The 16,930-nt window shown below is 55.7% G+C and overlaps 1 protein-coding gene across 2 annotated transcripts in view; it reads left to right on the forward strand.

Moving 5' to 3' along the window:
- Positions 1–713: 713 nt before the first annotated feature.
- Positions 714–16,930, forward strand: part of DOCK1 (dedicator of cytokinesis 1) — a 513,605-nt gene continuing 497,388 nt past the window's right edge. For both annotated transcript variants that reach the window (XM_039250757.1, XM_039250758.1), the window contains exon 1: positions 714–840. In XM_039250757.1, coding sequence (XP_039106688.1) covers positions 795–840 — 46 coding nt within the window. In that variant the 5' untranslated portion in view covers positions 714–794. The remainder of the gene's footprint in view (positions 841–16,930) is intronic.

Genomic DNA, 16,930 nt, shown 5'->3' on the forward strand with positions numbered 1-16,930 from the left:
TTCTCCTACTGTAGAAGTTTCTGGGAGCCCAGGGAGGAAGAGGCCTCTGGGCCTCACTGGGTAAGGGCACTCATGGAACTCTCCAGGCCAGAGGTCACCTCCCCGGAAAGCACTCCCAGACCCGCACCGCACACCCCTGGCGGGCAGCCTTGGGAGCCCCAGGCCCAGCCAGTCAAACCCCCCCCCCACCCCGTGACTTTCCTCCGCGCCTCCCCGGCCCCCTGGTCTGGCCGGTTGCGCCGCGCCAAGCATAGGTGCTCAGTTAATGTTTGGCGCCTCAATGAAACGACCACGTGTTCTGGAAGGCTCCTCCCCGGGAACCTCCGCGCCCGCCCCACTCCCGGACTCCACGCCGGGGCGGAACCGAGTCCGCGGTCTCGCTCCCGCGCGTGCAAACCCCAAGCTTCGTAAATCGCGTCGAGTGCCCCTCGCCCCCTCCTCCCGGGGCGGCCCCGGGCCGCGCGTCGAGTGGCAGCCGGGTCCCCGCGGAGCGCGCGCGGCGCCGCCCCTGGGGGTGGGCGCGCGGAGGGGTCGCGGAGCCCGGGCCGCGGAGCCGGGTCCCCGCGCAGGGGCAGGGCTCCCGGGCCGCGCGCCCGCCCGCCTCCCGCCGGCGCTCCCGGCCTTTCCCATCCGGCCCGCGACGCCCCGCCCGCCCCGTCCCACATGACGCCGCCTCCGCCGCAAACTTTTTCCTCCCCATCCTGTCGCGGCTCGAAAGGAATGGAAAATGGCGGCCTAGGCGCGGAGTTTCCTGGCCGAGCGGCGGCGGCGGCGGCGGCTCTCGCGGCGGCGCCATGACGCGCTGGGTGCCCACCAAGAGGGAGGAGAAATACGGCGTGGGTGAGCCCCGCGCCCCACTTCGCGCCGCGCCGCGCGCTCCGGGACGGCGGGCCCGGCGGGGCGGGCGGGGGCGCCGGAGCCTGTTGCCCGCGGCCCGGCCCGAGCGCCCGGCGCCCCCTCCGGAGCGCGGGCGAGCGGGGCCGGGGACACGCGGGCGGCGGGGGGGGGCGCGCCGTGCCACTTCCCGGGGCGGCCCCCCCCCCCCCCCACCGCCCCGGAGCCCCGCCATCCCAGGTCCCGGGAGGGCACCCCGCGGCGGAGCCTGCCAGCCTCCCCCGGCCGCCCGGGCTCGGAGCGCGCGTCCTGCCCCCGCGGCCGCAGCCCTGGGGGGGGCGGGCCGCCCCGGGGTCATTGTTCCGGGCGCCTTCCCGCGGCCGGCGCCAAGTTGCGTGCGGTGCGGGGTGTGCAGCTGCGGGCGGCCGGGCGGTTGCGAGACGCGGGAGCGAGCCGGGCGGAGAGTTGTGCTGTCCCGGGTGGGAGGTGGCGCGCGCCCCGGGCGCCCTGCCCGCCGCTGGGGGGCCCCGTGGCCCGGAGCTCGCGGGGCCCGCGGAGCGGCGCGGCCGGCTGAGCGCCCCGGCGTCCCGGGCTCGGGGAGCGGGTGGCGGAGGGCGGGACTGTTGTGGCTCCGTCGCTCTTTGTCGTTTCCTGAGGGGAGGCGGGAGGGGGGAGGGGGAGAGTTGGGTTGCAAGCTTACATTTCGGACCGAGTTGAGTCCACATTCTGGAGAGCGAGGCTTTCCTTCAGGGCAGAGCCCGCGCACCCCAGCCCCCGCCGCGCGCGGCCGTCCTGCCCCCCGCGGCGCCGCTGCTCCGCGCCACCCCCGACCCCGCACCCCCCAGTGTGCAGTCTCACTTTCCTCCCGCGCCTTGACCGCCGCCGCCACCCAGGCTAGGCTCTGCCCGACTTGTAAGGCCCTTCGTGACCTTGGCCTCCCCTCCGCGGGTCAGGTCGTGCCCTCCCGGGGCCCCTCCTTGCGGCCCCTGAGCCCAGGGCTGGTCTGCCCCAGACCTGGCCCTCGGACTTGGGAGGAGACTTCGGGGTGGCCCTAGCCCTCACCATTCTTTTTTTCCGGGACTCCAGTGGCTCCTCTGTGCTCGATGCCAGTGGGGTGACGGCCGCCGTGGGAGCAGCCCCAGGGCCGCCTGGCCCACACTGGTCTCGGTCGGCATGCAGGGCTGGGGGTCCTCCTTGCCTCAGGACCGGTGGCTGAGCTCCCTTCCCACCCCATTCTTATAGAGAAAGAGCTGAGGCTCAGCCCTGGGCACAGAGGTCAAGGACAGACGTGGGCTTTAGGGCTCAGGGACCTGAGCAGGTAAACAGCGCCCTGGCTGCCTCCCTACGGTCCCCGGCCACCCGCGGGTGATGAGCAGGTGTGGGGCGCACATTCTGGCCCGGACAGCTTCGTGGTGGTGGCAGGGAGGGTCCTGGCTCTGGAGAGTGGGCTGGGGGTGTGTGTGTGAGGAGTGCCCTGAGGACTGGAACGCAGCAGGGACGGACCAGGCTGGAGCCCCCGGGACAGGCTGGGGGCCAGCAGAGGAGCCCGACCACAGGCAGCCCTGTGGAGGCAGGGAGCAGCTGTAGCTCTGGCCAAAGGCTTGTCCTCCCCCCCCAGTCCTGTGCAGGGGGTCTGCTGTCACTCCCACCTGACAGAGGCAGAGAGGACATACGTACTCATACCACTAGTAAGGGTTCACACCTTGGAGCGTGACCCCTGGAGTTCACACCGTGGTCCCACGGAGCGCAAGGAGACGGGGAGGGGCTTGTCTTCGGAGCACTACTTTTAAGATCCTTGGACACCTTTCCTTGGCTCCCAGGGTGCCCTGATGGTGTCCCGGAGGACACCATACGTGTGGCACCTGTTGGGTTGCTGGATCGTCTAGTTTGGAGAAGCCCAAAGGGAGCATTCAGTGGCCCAGTGAGCAGGGTCTCCTCCCCGGGGTGGTGGCAAGAACATGGCTGTGTCCCTTCCCATCAAGTCACACACTTTCCAGAAGCTTAGCTAGTCCTCACTGTGGTGACTTCTGTCTGCACACCTTTGGCTCATACTGTGATTTTAAGAACACTCTGTGTTGGAAAGTTGCCAAAGAAGGAAACCATCCTCGACGGGCTTGCCAGGCAAATCTAGGAACGGTGGGAATGGCCGTGGGGTGGAGGGGAACACGGCAGCGTGAGGCTTGTTCAGCATCACTAGGAGCTCGAAATAAGTAGAGCCCCACCAGGCAAACTCTGGATCCTGGGCAGAAGGGAAGGGGAGGATGCGCACATCCAGGGCAGCCCAGGCTCTCTGCTTCCTCTGGGTTCCCCTGGTTCCCAGGAGGGGTCCCCTGTTCTAGGGCTTGGCACTGGGGAGTCCCGTTGGGTCCCAGGGGGAAGGGAAGACCATCGCGCTGGGGGGCAGGGATTCATTCCCATTAGCTGATGGGCTGTTTCCTCCCAAGGGAAAATTACTGGCTGTCCCCCTTACCAACCACAGTGTTTTTTGGGGGAGCCTAACAACGGGGCTGTGTTTCCTTGGAGGGCTCTGGCGGGCCGTGGGTGGGCCTGGCTTCCACTCCAGCCACTGACTTGGCGGGATGAATGAATCACGAGGGGAAAGAAAATGATAAAACTCCATCTCATTTGGAAACATGAATCACAGCTCATTGTTTGCAAGTACTTGGAATCTGTTAGGAGCATTGTTTGTAAATGAGGCACTTCAGTTATTTATTTATTTTATGAAATGGGGAAAAGAGTAAACAGCTGATCCGGGGCTTCCTCAGCGAGGCAGGATATGCTGGTCTCTCCCCGTCTCCCCCTTTTATCCCGGTGGGGTTTGGGGTTGCCTCCCGGAAATTTACTAGCCGGTGTCTCCTGGGTTTGAATCTGGTGGGTCAGTGTTTACAGATTGGGTTTATTAACAGAGGTGTGAAATACCACGCAGTTGTCACACTGAGCAGTGGGGCTGGATGGACTTTTCCATCATCCCCCGGCCAGGTAGCGTCTCAGGCTTAACGGCAGAAAAGCTGTTCTTTGGATGCTGTTCCTGAGATGAGGTAAAAAGATGCGGTGTGTTCTAGAGTCTCACCTGGGGATGGTGTGCTCACCTTTCTCAAAGATGGGGTGAGAGGCAGACTAATGGCCTCCCAAAATGTCCATGCCCTCCTCCCCTGAACCTGTAAATATGTGGCATGGAAGGAAGGGCTTTGCAGCAGGGGTGCCCCAAAGCAGAGAACGTTCCCTGGCTGGTCAGAGGCTCCCAGCTTGGGAAGGGCTCTGTGCACCGTTGCTGGCCTGAGATGTAGGGCCCCACTTGCAAGGACCAGAGAGAGCCCGGGGAGCTCAGGGCGTCCCCCCAGCAGGCCTCCGGCAAGGAACTGGGGACCTCAGGCCTGTGAGGCACAACTGGATTCTTCCAGCATCCCTAACGAGCCTGGAAACAGACCCCTCCCTGAGCCTCGCAGGAGAGCCCAGCCGGCCAGCAGCTGGACTTGGAGACCAAGAGTCACTGGGTTGATCTGGAAAGCTGGGAGATTATCCCTGGGGGCCGTTCTCAGGGTGTGGCCCTTTGCCCAGGCAGCAAGGGAAAACTAGTGGAGATGGTGCGGAGAGCATTTCGGGAGAGGAAGGTCCTCGTTCTAGCCTTCCGCTGTGTTTTGAAGGAGATTAACCACCAGGGGACCCAAGAGTGGGTGCTTCATTTTCTGGCCTTTTCTATGGAGAGCTCAAACGGGGCGGGGGGGGGGGGGGATGAGGGGATTGACGCTGACGCCTCTACCTCCTGGCTCTTATTAACTAAGAGGCCCTGGAGCAAATTTCTCACCTTCCTTAGCCTCTGTTTCCCCATCTGGAAGGTGGACCAGGGTTGATTGTTTTTAGATGACAATGGGGGGGGGAGGGGCACCGTGTTTGACACAAACCAAGCACTCAACGGGATGTCGCTTTTATTTTTTATTTAATAAAGTGCAGTTCAGAAATGTAATGATTTTCTGTTTGGATTCGACCAGCATGGAAGCTAGAAGGATACTTTTCATCTAAAGTTGATTTCTTCATGGTGTGTTTTTTCCCTCTACTGGGGGAAAGCCACGTTCGCTTGGTGTTGGGAACCATGACTTGTGTGTGTTTAGGTTAGTTCTGAGTGATGATAATGGCTAGGAATAGTGTAATATTAAATAAATGTGGAAGTCGGGGCTGCAGAGAGATCTCTTTTGTTATCTAGGGGAGTGAGCAAGCTGCTACTTTGGGGAAGAAAAATTAGATTTGGTTGTAAGTAAATAGAAATGCAGACATTTTCATTCACTGGAGTTGCAGAAAAACCAAATTAGGGCATATTATATTTCTACAAATCTTATTTTACTTTGGAAACATACAAATTTTAAATTTATCATTGTGCCAGTGTTTGCCTAGCATATCACGTCTTATCAGATTGTCTTAGGGTTTGTGAACAGTTCCTTCTCAAGTTTCCTTCCTTCCTTCCATCCTTCAGTCCTTCCTTCCTTCTCTTTATCTCTGCATTAAACTTTGTATTTCCAGGTAATTATAAGCATATGCAGTTGTAAGAAATAATACAGAGATGGGGCGCCGGGATGGCTCAGTCGGTTACGCATCCGACTCTTGATTTTAGCTCAGGTCATGATCTCATGGTCTGTGAGACTGAACCCCACCTTGGGCTCTGTGCTGGCAGTGCAGAGCCTGCTCGGGACTCTCTCTCTCCCTCTCTCTCTGCCGCTGTCCCGCTCCCGTGTATGCCCCCCACCCGAATAAATAAATTAAAAAAAAATAATATAGAGAGACCCCACATACTCATTACCAGTCTCCCTCAAGGTGACATCTGGCCGCACTGCAGTGTCTTCGCAGAGCCAGGATATTGACATGGACGGAGGCCAGAGCATTGCCATCACCCCAAGGAGCGCTCCTGTGTTCCTTTTATAGCCACACCCACCTCGCTCCTCCCTCCTGCGTAATCCCTGCCAACCAGTGGTCTGTTCTCCATTTCCGTAGTTTTGTCATTTCAAGAATGTTACATAAGTGGAATCATCTACTATGAAATCTTTTTGGACTTTTGGACTCCCCCCCCCCCCCCACCGCACTGGCTGACTCATTGGGCACCATGTTCGGACCCTTTTTCAGGTCTTCTGGGAGGTCAGCCCTGAGGACGGGACCCGGGGAGGGGTCAGAACTTTGAGTTTTAGCGCTGGTGCGGCCACTCATCTTTGATGTGCTCTGGGGCAAGTCTTTGAGTCTCTCTTCATCGGTTCCATGTTTGCAAAGTGAATGATAATGATTGGCCTTGTCTACAAGGTCAGGCCAAGTGGGAGCTTCACAGGAACTGAAGACTGAAGGCACTTTGGTAATGTAGTTTATGCAAATAGCAGTAGCTCTTGTACCTAAGTTTGCTTTTATTAATGAGGTGGGGTGTGCTCTGGGACCTCCCTCAAGGGGAGGGTGTGTGGAGTAGTTTTGTGCCTTAACAAAGTAGCACCCTGAGTGGCTTAAACTGCAGGCGTTTCTTTCCGGAATTCTGGAGGCTGGACGTCCACGATCAAGGGGGGCCAGGCCTGGTTCCGTCTGAGGCGTCTTGCAGGTGTGTGGGTGGCTTCTCGCTGTGTCCTCGTGCGGTCTTCGCCGTCACGCTCGTGTCTTCATCTCATTGGGTTAGGGCCCATCCTCACGACTTTATGACCTTAATCGTCTCTTTACTATTATTATTGTTAAATGTTTATTTATTTCCAGGAGAGAGAGCGAGCGAGCGAGCGTGGGAGCGGGAGCTGGAGAGGGTCAGAGAGAGAGGGAGACACAGAATCTGAAGCAGCTCCAGGCTCTGAGCTGTCAGCACAGAGCCCGACATGGACTCAAACTCCTGGACCTCGATATCATGGCCTAAGCCAAAGTTGGACGCTTAACCCACTGAGCCACCCAGGCGCCCCTTAATCATCTCTTTAAAGACCCACCTCCAGGGCCGCCTGGGTGGCTCAGTCGATTTTGACTCAGGTCACGATCTCAGGGTTGGTGGGATCTTGTGGGATTGAAGCCCTGTAGCACGGAGCCTGCTTGGGATTCTCTCTCCCTCTCTCTCTGCCCCTCCCCCGCCTCTAAATAAATAAATAAACTTAAAGACCCTGTCTCCAAATACATCCAAGTATGTTCTGACTTATGGGGGGGGGGTGTAGAATTTCAGTGTTTGCGTTTTGGGGGATATAACCTGTAACATGATTATCGTAAATAAGACTTTAACTGTGAATTTTTGTGATGCTTTTGGTCACCACCATCTGAGTGATTTTTTTCTGCAAGGTCGTGGGTCCCAGTTCCTTGGGGGATGCCTGGAAGGAGGGAGGTGGCAGGTGGGAGCTCACAATATACCCCCACCCTTCCCCCTCCCTGGGCTCACAGACTCTAATTTAAGGAATTGAATTAGTCTCCGTGTTCAGCCCTGGAAATCTCTTATAATCAAATTAGTGACAAGATGATACAATCAGGCAATTTGATACCTGAACAGGAAGTCGAATGGGTTTTAAGTGTGGTCTTTCACATGAGTGCACCTGGGCAACGGGCCCCCTCTTCCCGGGGTACTGTCCTGTCACACTCTACCTGCTTGTGCTCACCTGCCTTTAGCCTTAGGGGCTGAGCCATAGGCTTGGATGTATTTCTAGTTCCTCACGGTTTGTAGTTTTGGAATGTGGGTCGAGTGGCCAGGCTCCCTGTGGTTCTGGAATGGTGGTTGTCCATCGATGGCCAGGAGCCTTTGGCACCGACGTTGCATGTTCACCGTGGGCCCAGGGGAGAAACTCTAGGGGGCGCTCTTCCCTTTGTAGACCATGCAGGTGGCTCTTCTGACCCAGTTATGCCATGCGCGGTGTGTGCAGGCCCGGGGCAGTCACGGGAGTGCTTTGACCCCTGTAGCCAGTGGGGTGAGGGAGGGGGGCAAATAAATGGCGCCATGATGATCATCCACGAGCACGGCGCTCACACGGCACCTGGCGGGCATCTGCTTACCTGCGTGGAGGTGAGATGCTGAAACATCTACACACACTCTCTGCTTGTTTTTTTTTTTTTTTTTTTACATTTTTAAAATATTTATTTATTTTTGGGAGACAGAGTAAGCAGGGGAGAGGCAGAGAGAGAGAGAGGGAGACACAGAATCTGAAGCAGGCTCCAGGCTCTGAGCTGTCAGCACAGAGCCCAATGTGGGGCTCGAACCCACAAAGCGAAGGATCATGAGGGCCGAAGTCAGATGCTTAATCAACTGAGCCACCCAGGCGCCCTGCTGCTTGTTTAAAATCCAGATGGTTTTACCCCAGACAGATGTCTGTCAGCTTGTTAAATTTTCATTTGGTGCCTCGAGGAGAACCAAATGAGAACCAAAGGAGAACCTCGAGGAGAGGAGGCGTTTTCTCATCGCATGCGGCATGTGCCCAGAAGATCACAGATTGGGGCGGAGAGTTCCATCTTTGAGTCCCAGCTCCGTATCTTGCTAGCCCAGTGACCTTGGGTGAGCTGTTTAACGTAAGTGTGAGTTTCTCCCTTGTGAACTGGTGATAATACCATCCCCCTTGGGCAGTCCTGCGGATGAAGACAGAGGACCTGGCACAGACCTGGCTCCTGCTCTGTGCTCCGTGACTGTTTCTTTCACCCTTTATTGAATGTGTTGCCCGAGACTGAATCTTGGGTTTATGCAGGCTTCCCCCCAGCCCCGGAGTCTGACTGCCACTAGAGCCATGTGGCTCTTGCTTCTGCAGCCCCTGCCACTTGTCAGGGAGGGCGAAGATGGGGAGAGGTGGCCAGTGGCTTCCCTAGGTTAGTGTTCGCCCTGAGGTCATATCAGGGGTCGGAATTCTGACTGATCCCTGGAGGGACCAGATGAAGGGAGCCCTCTGAGGCTTACGCGGCTCAGTCTCTCCCCAGAAAGGTCACTCGGAGTCTTTGTCCCGTTGGGGTTGCTGTTTCTGGTTAGAGTTTGCTGCCGCCTTTGCTCAGAAGTGCGAGACACACTCTGTGTGCCGTCTTGAGTGGTTTTGATTCCTTGCACATGTTAGATACACTGTTATGTGTAATGTAACCATCACGGTTTCTCTCCTGGATTAGGGCTGGCTGGCTGCTGTAACAAATAGCCCCAACATTTCCTTGGCTTCGAACAATGAGAGTTTATTATTTGTTTATGTCACCGTCCAGGTGGCGGATGAGGGGAGGGCTCAGGGTCTCTGCTGCCTCCAGTCGTCCCAGGACTCGGGCTCCTTCCATCCTGGGGCTCTGTCCTCCACAGGGCTCCGGGGCTCCTCGCCTCTCAGCTCGTGGTGGGGGAAAAGGAGGCGATGGGGTACAGTTTGCAGGAGCTTTTCCTCCCTGCTCGGGCTGGAGGGGGCGCCCGTCTCTCTGCTTACATTCCTGTGTCGGGAGCTCGGTGCCAGGCACCTGTGGAGATACAGCCCGTGTCCCTGGAAGAAGAGGAGGCTGTGCCTATTGGGGACTCTCCCCTGTAGGCTCCGTCAACGCCGCTTTCCTAGCGGTCAGGAGTTACGATGGACCCTTTGGCATGATTGCCGCCGAACACGGAGATTGTAACTTGTCACACCATTTTGTCCCTAAGAGTCACTTGGCAGAACGGACGTCCAGACCCTTACAAAGATGCGAAGAGACATGAAGCGGACGGGGATGGGTGCTGGCCTGTTTTCTGCTCTTTCCGTCTGGTAGATTCCAGGAAGTCCTTCACTGTAGACCCAGCCCAGAGAGTATAACCTTGACCCGGAGGTTGACCCGGGAGCATCAGTGAGGCTGCCTTCTAAGTGGGTTCTCTTCCTGTCTGTCTGGCAAGTTCCTATTCTCACCGCCCTCAAACATGTACAACACCCCCAGACCCCATTTCTGTATCTTTTGAATTCTTTTGGCCTCAGAAGGTGGTGTTACTAAAGCCTTCTTATATTAAGCCCCGTGTCTTTGTTTCTAAGTGTTGATTTTTTATTAGAATGGAATAATTTGAAATAACACTTGTCCTTAGGACTCAACGGGGACTGGAAAAGGCTCTAAAGTCATGGCTGCGGTAACTTGAAGTTAGGTGGAGCCCTAACGGTGGAGGGTGAAAGAGCACTGGACGAGGAGTCGGAATGCCTGGAATCCAGGCCTGGGCGCCACACTTATGCCTTATCTACCCTCCCCAGCCTCAGGCCCTTGGAGACTGGAGAATAGTGCTCTGTTGACCTTTTAGCTGTGCCTGACGGGGCCCCCTGGATGGAAGTAGAAAGTACTACTTTCTAGCATTTTCTCTTTCAGGAGGAGAAAGTTCTACTTTGTTTTCATTACTGATGTCAACTTGTTACAGAGAAAATACACAATTTCTGGTGATGGCTTTAATCACTTTCTCATTGGGAAAGGGCAGTGTGGCATCATGAGGTTGACGTTTCCTAAAGTTTTGTAGTTTTTATTTTACTACTAGACACACTGTCTACTTATTAAGTAACACTGGGAGCCGATGAGTGTTCTGTGTGAGCACTAGGCTGGGCGGTTGCATGGATGTACGGGATGGACGGTGATGGGGGTGAGGGTGTCCCAGCGTCGGTGAGCAGTGCGGGCTTCTCAGCCACTGAGCACTTAGAGGTGGAAGAAAACTATGCCTTCAAATAACAAACCAACCTTCCTCCCTCCCTCCCTTCCTCCCTCCCTCCCTTCCTTCCTCCCTCCCTTCCTCCCTTCCTCCCTTGCCAGCATTGCTTCTGGACCCGGGGGACGCAGAGCCTTCCTCCTGGTGCATATGTTGGGGTACAGTCAGTGACCCCTTATATGAAGTTCTCGGGGCTGGTGGTGTTTGAAAATCCAGGTTTGTCTCAGTGTGGAGAGGGAGATGGTGCCCTGCGCGGGGCTCAGCGTGCGTGCGGAACGCCCCCAGGCAGATCTGGGGACACCCCGCAGTCAGGCCCGTTGGCCCATTGACGGAGGTGCAGGGAGGGTGCAGGCGTTCACGGTGTGAGGGAGGCGACCCGATAGCCTCCTCTCTGTGCTCAGGCTCTGTTTTGCCATCACGTGAAGTACGGAAAACTCATGTTTGGAGCTTTGGGAGACCCGGACACGGATGTGTGTGATTTTTTCATGGCTAAACCAACACACGGAGTGTTTGTCTTCCCAGAGCGTGTTACCAGTCCTGGGCTCTTGGGTTCCCTGGCCAGAGTTCTCCGACCGTGGGGACCGCTGCCTGCTCGGACACCCTCAAAAAAGTGTCCTTCGTCGCCTTCTGGCCTCGTTTCCTCCTCTGTTCCTATCCAGCTGGGTGCCTGGCTGGTCCCAGGTCCCCGTCTACGACTTGCCCATTCCTGCCTTTGCTTGTTAGGATTTATGCCCCTGGCCCTGGCATTGCGGGCCAGACCCCTCCATCATCTCTGCCTCCGGACCCCTTCCGGAAGAGACTGCCCCTCTGTTCCCAAGCCGGGGTGTGAGGACGAGTGTGTATGAGGGCTGAAGGCCCAGCGGGAATGGCCCTGCGTCCCAAGGGCCTGGGAGTCTTGAGGCAGAAGGGGGCCTGAGGGGGGAGGGGAGATCGCGGGCAGGGGGCAGGTGCCGCACAGGGTTGGGGAGTTGGGGTTGAGGGGAGCTGGTGGCATTCTGCTTTGCCTCCCTCGTTGCAATAGCCGGTGTCCTGGTGCAGATCCTGGTCCGGTGTAGCTGCGTGGCCAGGAGGCTGGGGTCCAGGCGGTGACGCGCCGCAAGGGGCCCGAGCCGCCGGCCCTGAGTCTGGGTGAGCCCGGCTGTGCCCCGTGGACTCACAGCGCCCAGGAAGTGGCCCGTCGGCGGCTCAGCGCCTCCTTCCCGTGACTATCCAGTGACGTCGCCGCCAGGAACTGACTTCTGGGACCAGCGCCAGGTCAGGATGCACGCCTGGGGGCTCTGCAGCCCCCCTGGGCCCCGGATTGCTCCCCGTCGACCGTGGAGAACGGTCATTGCTGCCTCTCAGAGTTCCCGGAGGGCTTGACGAGCTAATTCACAGAAAACTGGGTTTCTGGACCTGTGTGCTGTTGACGTTGTGGGTTGGAGAACTTGTGGTCGTGGGGGCCTGTCCTGCGCAATGTTGGGGTGTTTAGCAGCAACCCGGGTCTCCATCCGCCAGCTCTCTCAGTTCTGAAAACCCAGCGAGCCGCAGGCTTCCCTGCGGGAACCTTTGGTGGAGTGCAGGGGGCCGCCCGACTCCTGGGCAGCACCCACTGGCCGTCTGCTGTGGTATCACGGCATCACGTGCTGGTAATAGAGGCGCTCCTGCGTGCCTGGTGTCTGGGCACCAGGGCAGGTTGGAAACTTACCGGACCGATTCCTGAAGCGTGTGCGTTGGGGAGGGTGGGGGGTGCAGAAACCTAGGGTAGGGCAGACGGGGGTCGGCTGTGTTCTTCTCCTTTTTTTTATCATTAATTTTTAAAAAGTTTATTTATTTTGGGAGAAAGAGAGAATCCCAAGCAGGCTCTATACCGTCAGTGCAGCGCCCCATGCGGGACTCGAACCCACGAACCCTAAGATCGTGACCTGAGCCGAAGTCGGACGCTTAACCGACTGAGCCACCCAGGCGCCCTCTTCTCCTTTCTGAGAGACAAACGGCAGTTTTTAGGTCAGGTTCAGGGACAGACGTGCAAGTTATACGGGAGTTATAGACCCTCCCCCCCTTTTTTTTCTGAGAAATGCCGTTCAGGCTGCCCTGAAACGTCCAGAAGTATGGGAACTCAAACATTTGTTCTCAGAGTTCTATTTGCTGGAATGAAGGCGCTTATCAAGACTCCTTTCCCCCCCTGAAAATAATAACTTATTTTCTTTAATATAATTGACTTTTCCAGGGGCAAATCATGATTTAGCAGGAGGGAAATGTGATTATTTTTCTTCCAAATTGCTGTGCTTCTATTAACTTCACAAGATTTATTTTCAAGTCCTTCTAACGTCACACGTGTTCTGCTGCCCATTTTTCAAAGGCGTGAGTGTGTCCTGGTCCTCCAGGCACCGTGGCCAGGCTGCCGCGTTTCTTCAGATTGTTCTTGGGGAGTGTTGCTTTGAGGGTCGGCCTGGAGAGGCCCAAGGAGGGAGAGGTGGGGATGGGGACCCATGCCGGGCACTCCCGCCTGCTGGAGAGATGGGACTTAGTCCGGCTGATATCTGGTGGTATTTCTTTACCCAAGCTCTGATATAGCTAGCACTGCGCCGCAGGTGCCACAGTGCCTTTGCATATGTACTTATCTCTGCCTGCAAATAGCCTTTATTTACCTTCTACCTGCCAAGCTTTCCTAGGCTCAGCTCAACTTGTAAACCTTTCTTGACTCACACAGGCTGAATGAGGGCCCTGCCCCATGCTGCTCTCTGCAGTTTTGTCACATACAGTGATGCGAGCAGGGGGTGCACCTTACCCGTGTCCCCTGCGTTCCTTTCTCTATTCCCCACGCCTGCTGTGGGCCTGGCACACCTTTTGAATGAGGAGGGATTCCGTCTCAGCCACGTGTCGGAAGGTAACTTGGAAGCTGCACATTTCCTGTCGGTGGAGAGTCCCATCTCTGGGTGTGCGGCCCCTTCCAGGACGTGTGGCAGCGTCACGCAGGGATCCAGTGTGCGAGTGGGTGACAGTCACACACACAGCTCCCGCAGCGCCCTCACCCCCGACTGTGGGTGGCTCCTCAAAAAGGGGCTCTGAACTGAATGGAAGTGGATGCCCGGTGCTGTGCTGCGTACAAGCGTGGTGACCAGGCCGCTTACCCACACCCGTGGTCCCGTGTTCTCGGGTGACGGGTCAGCGCCGGCAGGTTTGTGGCTTTGTTGTTCCTAGGGCCTGCCCCCCACGCTTCCCTCCTGTCAGCATTGATACAAGGCTGCTTCTCGGGTCTTTCTTTTTTTGTTGCTGTTTATTTTGAGAGAGAGAGAGAGAGCATGGGCATGAGCGGCGGAGGGGCAGAGAGAGAGAAGGGGAGAGAGAATCCCAAGCAGGCTCCACGCTCCATGCAGAGCCCAATGCGGGACTCAATCCCGCAACCCGGGGATCATGACCTGAGCCAAAATTGAGCGTTGGATGCTCAACCGACTGAGCCACCCAGGCGCCCCTCAAGTCCTTCTTAATGTGATGCTCCGTCTGGCCCTTGGGGTCAAGGGCAGGGACTGGAGAAACGGGCAAGGGAAGGAAAGCCCGGCTTGCAAAGGGACGTGGCAGGGCGAGTGCGAGCGCCAGGCCCTGGTGGTTGTGGGACCGCAGGGCAGCTCTGAGCGGCTCGCAGGCCCCCGAGCGTCTGCGAAGCGATGTTCTTGGCGCCAGTCTCTGCTGCCCTGCTTCGCGGTGATGAAACGCCAGGGAAATCAAAGGAGATCACATAAACTGGAGCACTTTGTAATTGCAGAGCAGCGAGCAGCCAAAAGGACAGTAAGACGTTCTCGGTTAGAACAGAGATCTGTAGGCGTTTCCTGCAGAGGTCGCTTAGAACAGAGAGAGGTCCAGATAGAAACCCCGGAGGCTGCGCAGGCCAGGAGGCAAGTAGAGGGACCTACGTGGGTATTTATATAACCGTTATAAACAGTGGGACCACTCGAAAGGGTAAAAATTAGAAGACAGTTTGACAGTTCCCCCAATTTTTTTTAATGTGTATTTATTTTGAGAGAGTGAGAGAGAGAACCCCAAGCAGGCTCCATGCTGTCAGCACAGAGCTCGACATGAGGCTTGATCTCAGGAATTACGAGATCATGACCTGAACCGAAATCAAGAGTCGATGCTTAATCGACTGAGCCACCCAGGCACCTCCCCCCCTTTTTTTTTAGAGAGAGAGAGAGAGCGCGCGAGAGAGAGCTTAAGTGGGGGAGAGGGGCAGAGGGAAAGCAAAGGAGAATCTCAAGCAGGCTACATGCTCAGCACAGAGCCCAGTGTGGTGCTTGATCCCACAACCCTGGGATCATGACCTGAGCCAAAATCGAGAGTCAAATGCTCAACTGGCTGCCCCCCACCCCTCCGGACACCTTACCCCCCAAAGTGTTAAACACACAACTACCATATCATCATGGATTCCATTCCCACGTCTGTTCCCCAAAGAACTGACAACAGGCATTCCGACAAATCCTTGTACATAAATGTCCACAACGGTAGTATTTGCAGGGCCTGAAAGGTGGAGACCGTCCACCTGTCCGTCAGCAGACGGCTGCATCAATGAAACATGGCGCGCCCATGCAATGGAAGACTGTTCAGCCCTGAAGACGAACGAGGTGCTGACACACAGTACAACATGCATGAACCTAGCAAACTTGATGCAGAGTGAAAGAAGCCAGTCACAGAAGGACGTAACACCTTTTGATACCCTGTATAAGAAGCATCCAGAAGAGGCAATTCCAGAAGCACAGAAAGCAGGTTACTGGACTGGCTGTCGGGCTGGGGAAACGGGGGTGGGGGATAATGAGGATAGGGTTTCCTTTGGGGGATGGTGGAAATATTTTTGCACTGGGATCCCTAGAGTGGCTGCTGGCACAATGTTGCAAATGTACTAACTGCTACCAAATTGTGCACTTACTTTATTCATATATTCATGTATTTTATTCCTACAACATTTCTATGAAGTGAGCACTATTTTTGACTCTATTTTATGGAGGAGCCTGAAGCAGAGCTTTTTTTTTTGACTCATTGCTTTCACCAAATCGTAGACTTAAAAATGATTAGTTATACATTACATGGGTTTTTCCTCATTAAAACAAATAGTGGAAACCATTCTTTGTTCACGGGCAGAACGATGCCAGGCTGTGGCCGGATCTGGGCTGTGGGGCGTGGTTTGCCCACCCCCACCCCTGGCTTAGGGTCTTAGGATCTTTTCATTTCAGAGTAATGACTATTCTCTCCTAGTATTATGGACTAATTAGAAAGGAATGGAAGCCGCGTGAAAGGTAGAAAGATGTCAGAATCTCTTAGGTATTCTCTAAATAATGTACCACTCAGAAATATCCACCTTTCCAAGTGTATCTCTATTCCTGTGTCAAGTGTGGACAGAAAAATGGGAGATTCATAGACTCTTAAGGCTGAAAAGGCCCTCGGCCGCCTGGTTTTTCTGATTGAGGTGCTGGGGGCAGTGGGAGCCACGCTGGCACCCTCTCTGGCACCCAGAACTTTAGTGAACGTGGGAGGCCCTTGAAATGCTCAGAGTGGGGGAGGGGCAGTGAACGTTGAGTGAAAGGTAAAAAAGTGCCTTAACGGAAATCCAATTTAAGATTCCTGCCTCTTCAACCGTGTTGCCTCCAGTTGAACAGAAAATAAAATTTCCATCTTGCAGCTTATCTGACCAGCAGCGGGGACCAGATGTGGTCAAGGGCCCTAACACATTTGTCTGCACGATTTCCCTCTTTGATCCCTGTGAATTATAGGCAGGTACTTAAAGGTGGGATTAGCGTGGAATGAGCCTTCAGAGTGAAAAATCTAAGTCCCTGGACGTGAAGGATTGGATGAACGTGCTTTTCTTAAGGACAAACTTTTAATAATCGTGGCATACACAGTATTGCATTGGTACTCCCTATTTTTCGAGTCGATGTTTTATTCGCCTGGCCGGGGCTGCCGCTTACCCGCAGGTGTGTGCAGCAGCTTTCCAGATTTTCTAACAGTGTGTCAGCCTCTGTTTTTTCTTTCTTTTTTGGCAGCGTATAAATTTTTCCCTGGGCTTCCACCTTTATCACTGACCTGGTAATGATTCATCTCGTGGTTGGGAAGGCAGCGCTGGCCCAAAGAAACGGGATGGTGGTGCGGAGTCTGATTTATTTGTATTTCTTGTTCTGTACAGCCCACCTTGCTGGGCAGTAGGCCTAATTCGCCTTCTGCTTCTGTTCTAAAGTACTTTTAATTATGCGTATGTGTGTGCACATATCGTAGAGCTGGGTGAGACCAGCCACTGCCTCATCCTGTTTCTTCACGTTAGCCATTGGGGTTTTTGATGCGTCTTCTCACCTCTCAGGGGATGCCTGGGTGTGTTTCTAAAATATACACCTTGCTGGGGCTCCTGGTTGGCTCGGTTGGTAGAGTGCGTGACTCTTGATCTCAGAGTTGTGAGTTCAAGCTCCATGTTGGGTGTGAAGCCTGGTTAAAAAAACAATGGTAAAAAAAAATAACAGTAAAACCTTGGGTTGCAAGTAACTTATTCTCCAAGAGGAGCAA

Source organism: Hyaena hyaena, unplaced genomic scaffold (genome assembly GCF_003009895.1).
Source record: "Hyaena hyaena isolate Hyena2069 unplaced genomic scaffold, ASM300989v1 scaffold_380, whole genome shotgun sequence".
NCBI classification, from domain to species: domain Eukaryota; kingdom Metazoa; phylum Chordata; class Mammalia; order Carnivora; family Hyaenidae; genus Hyaena; species Hyaena hyaena.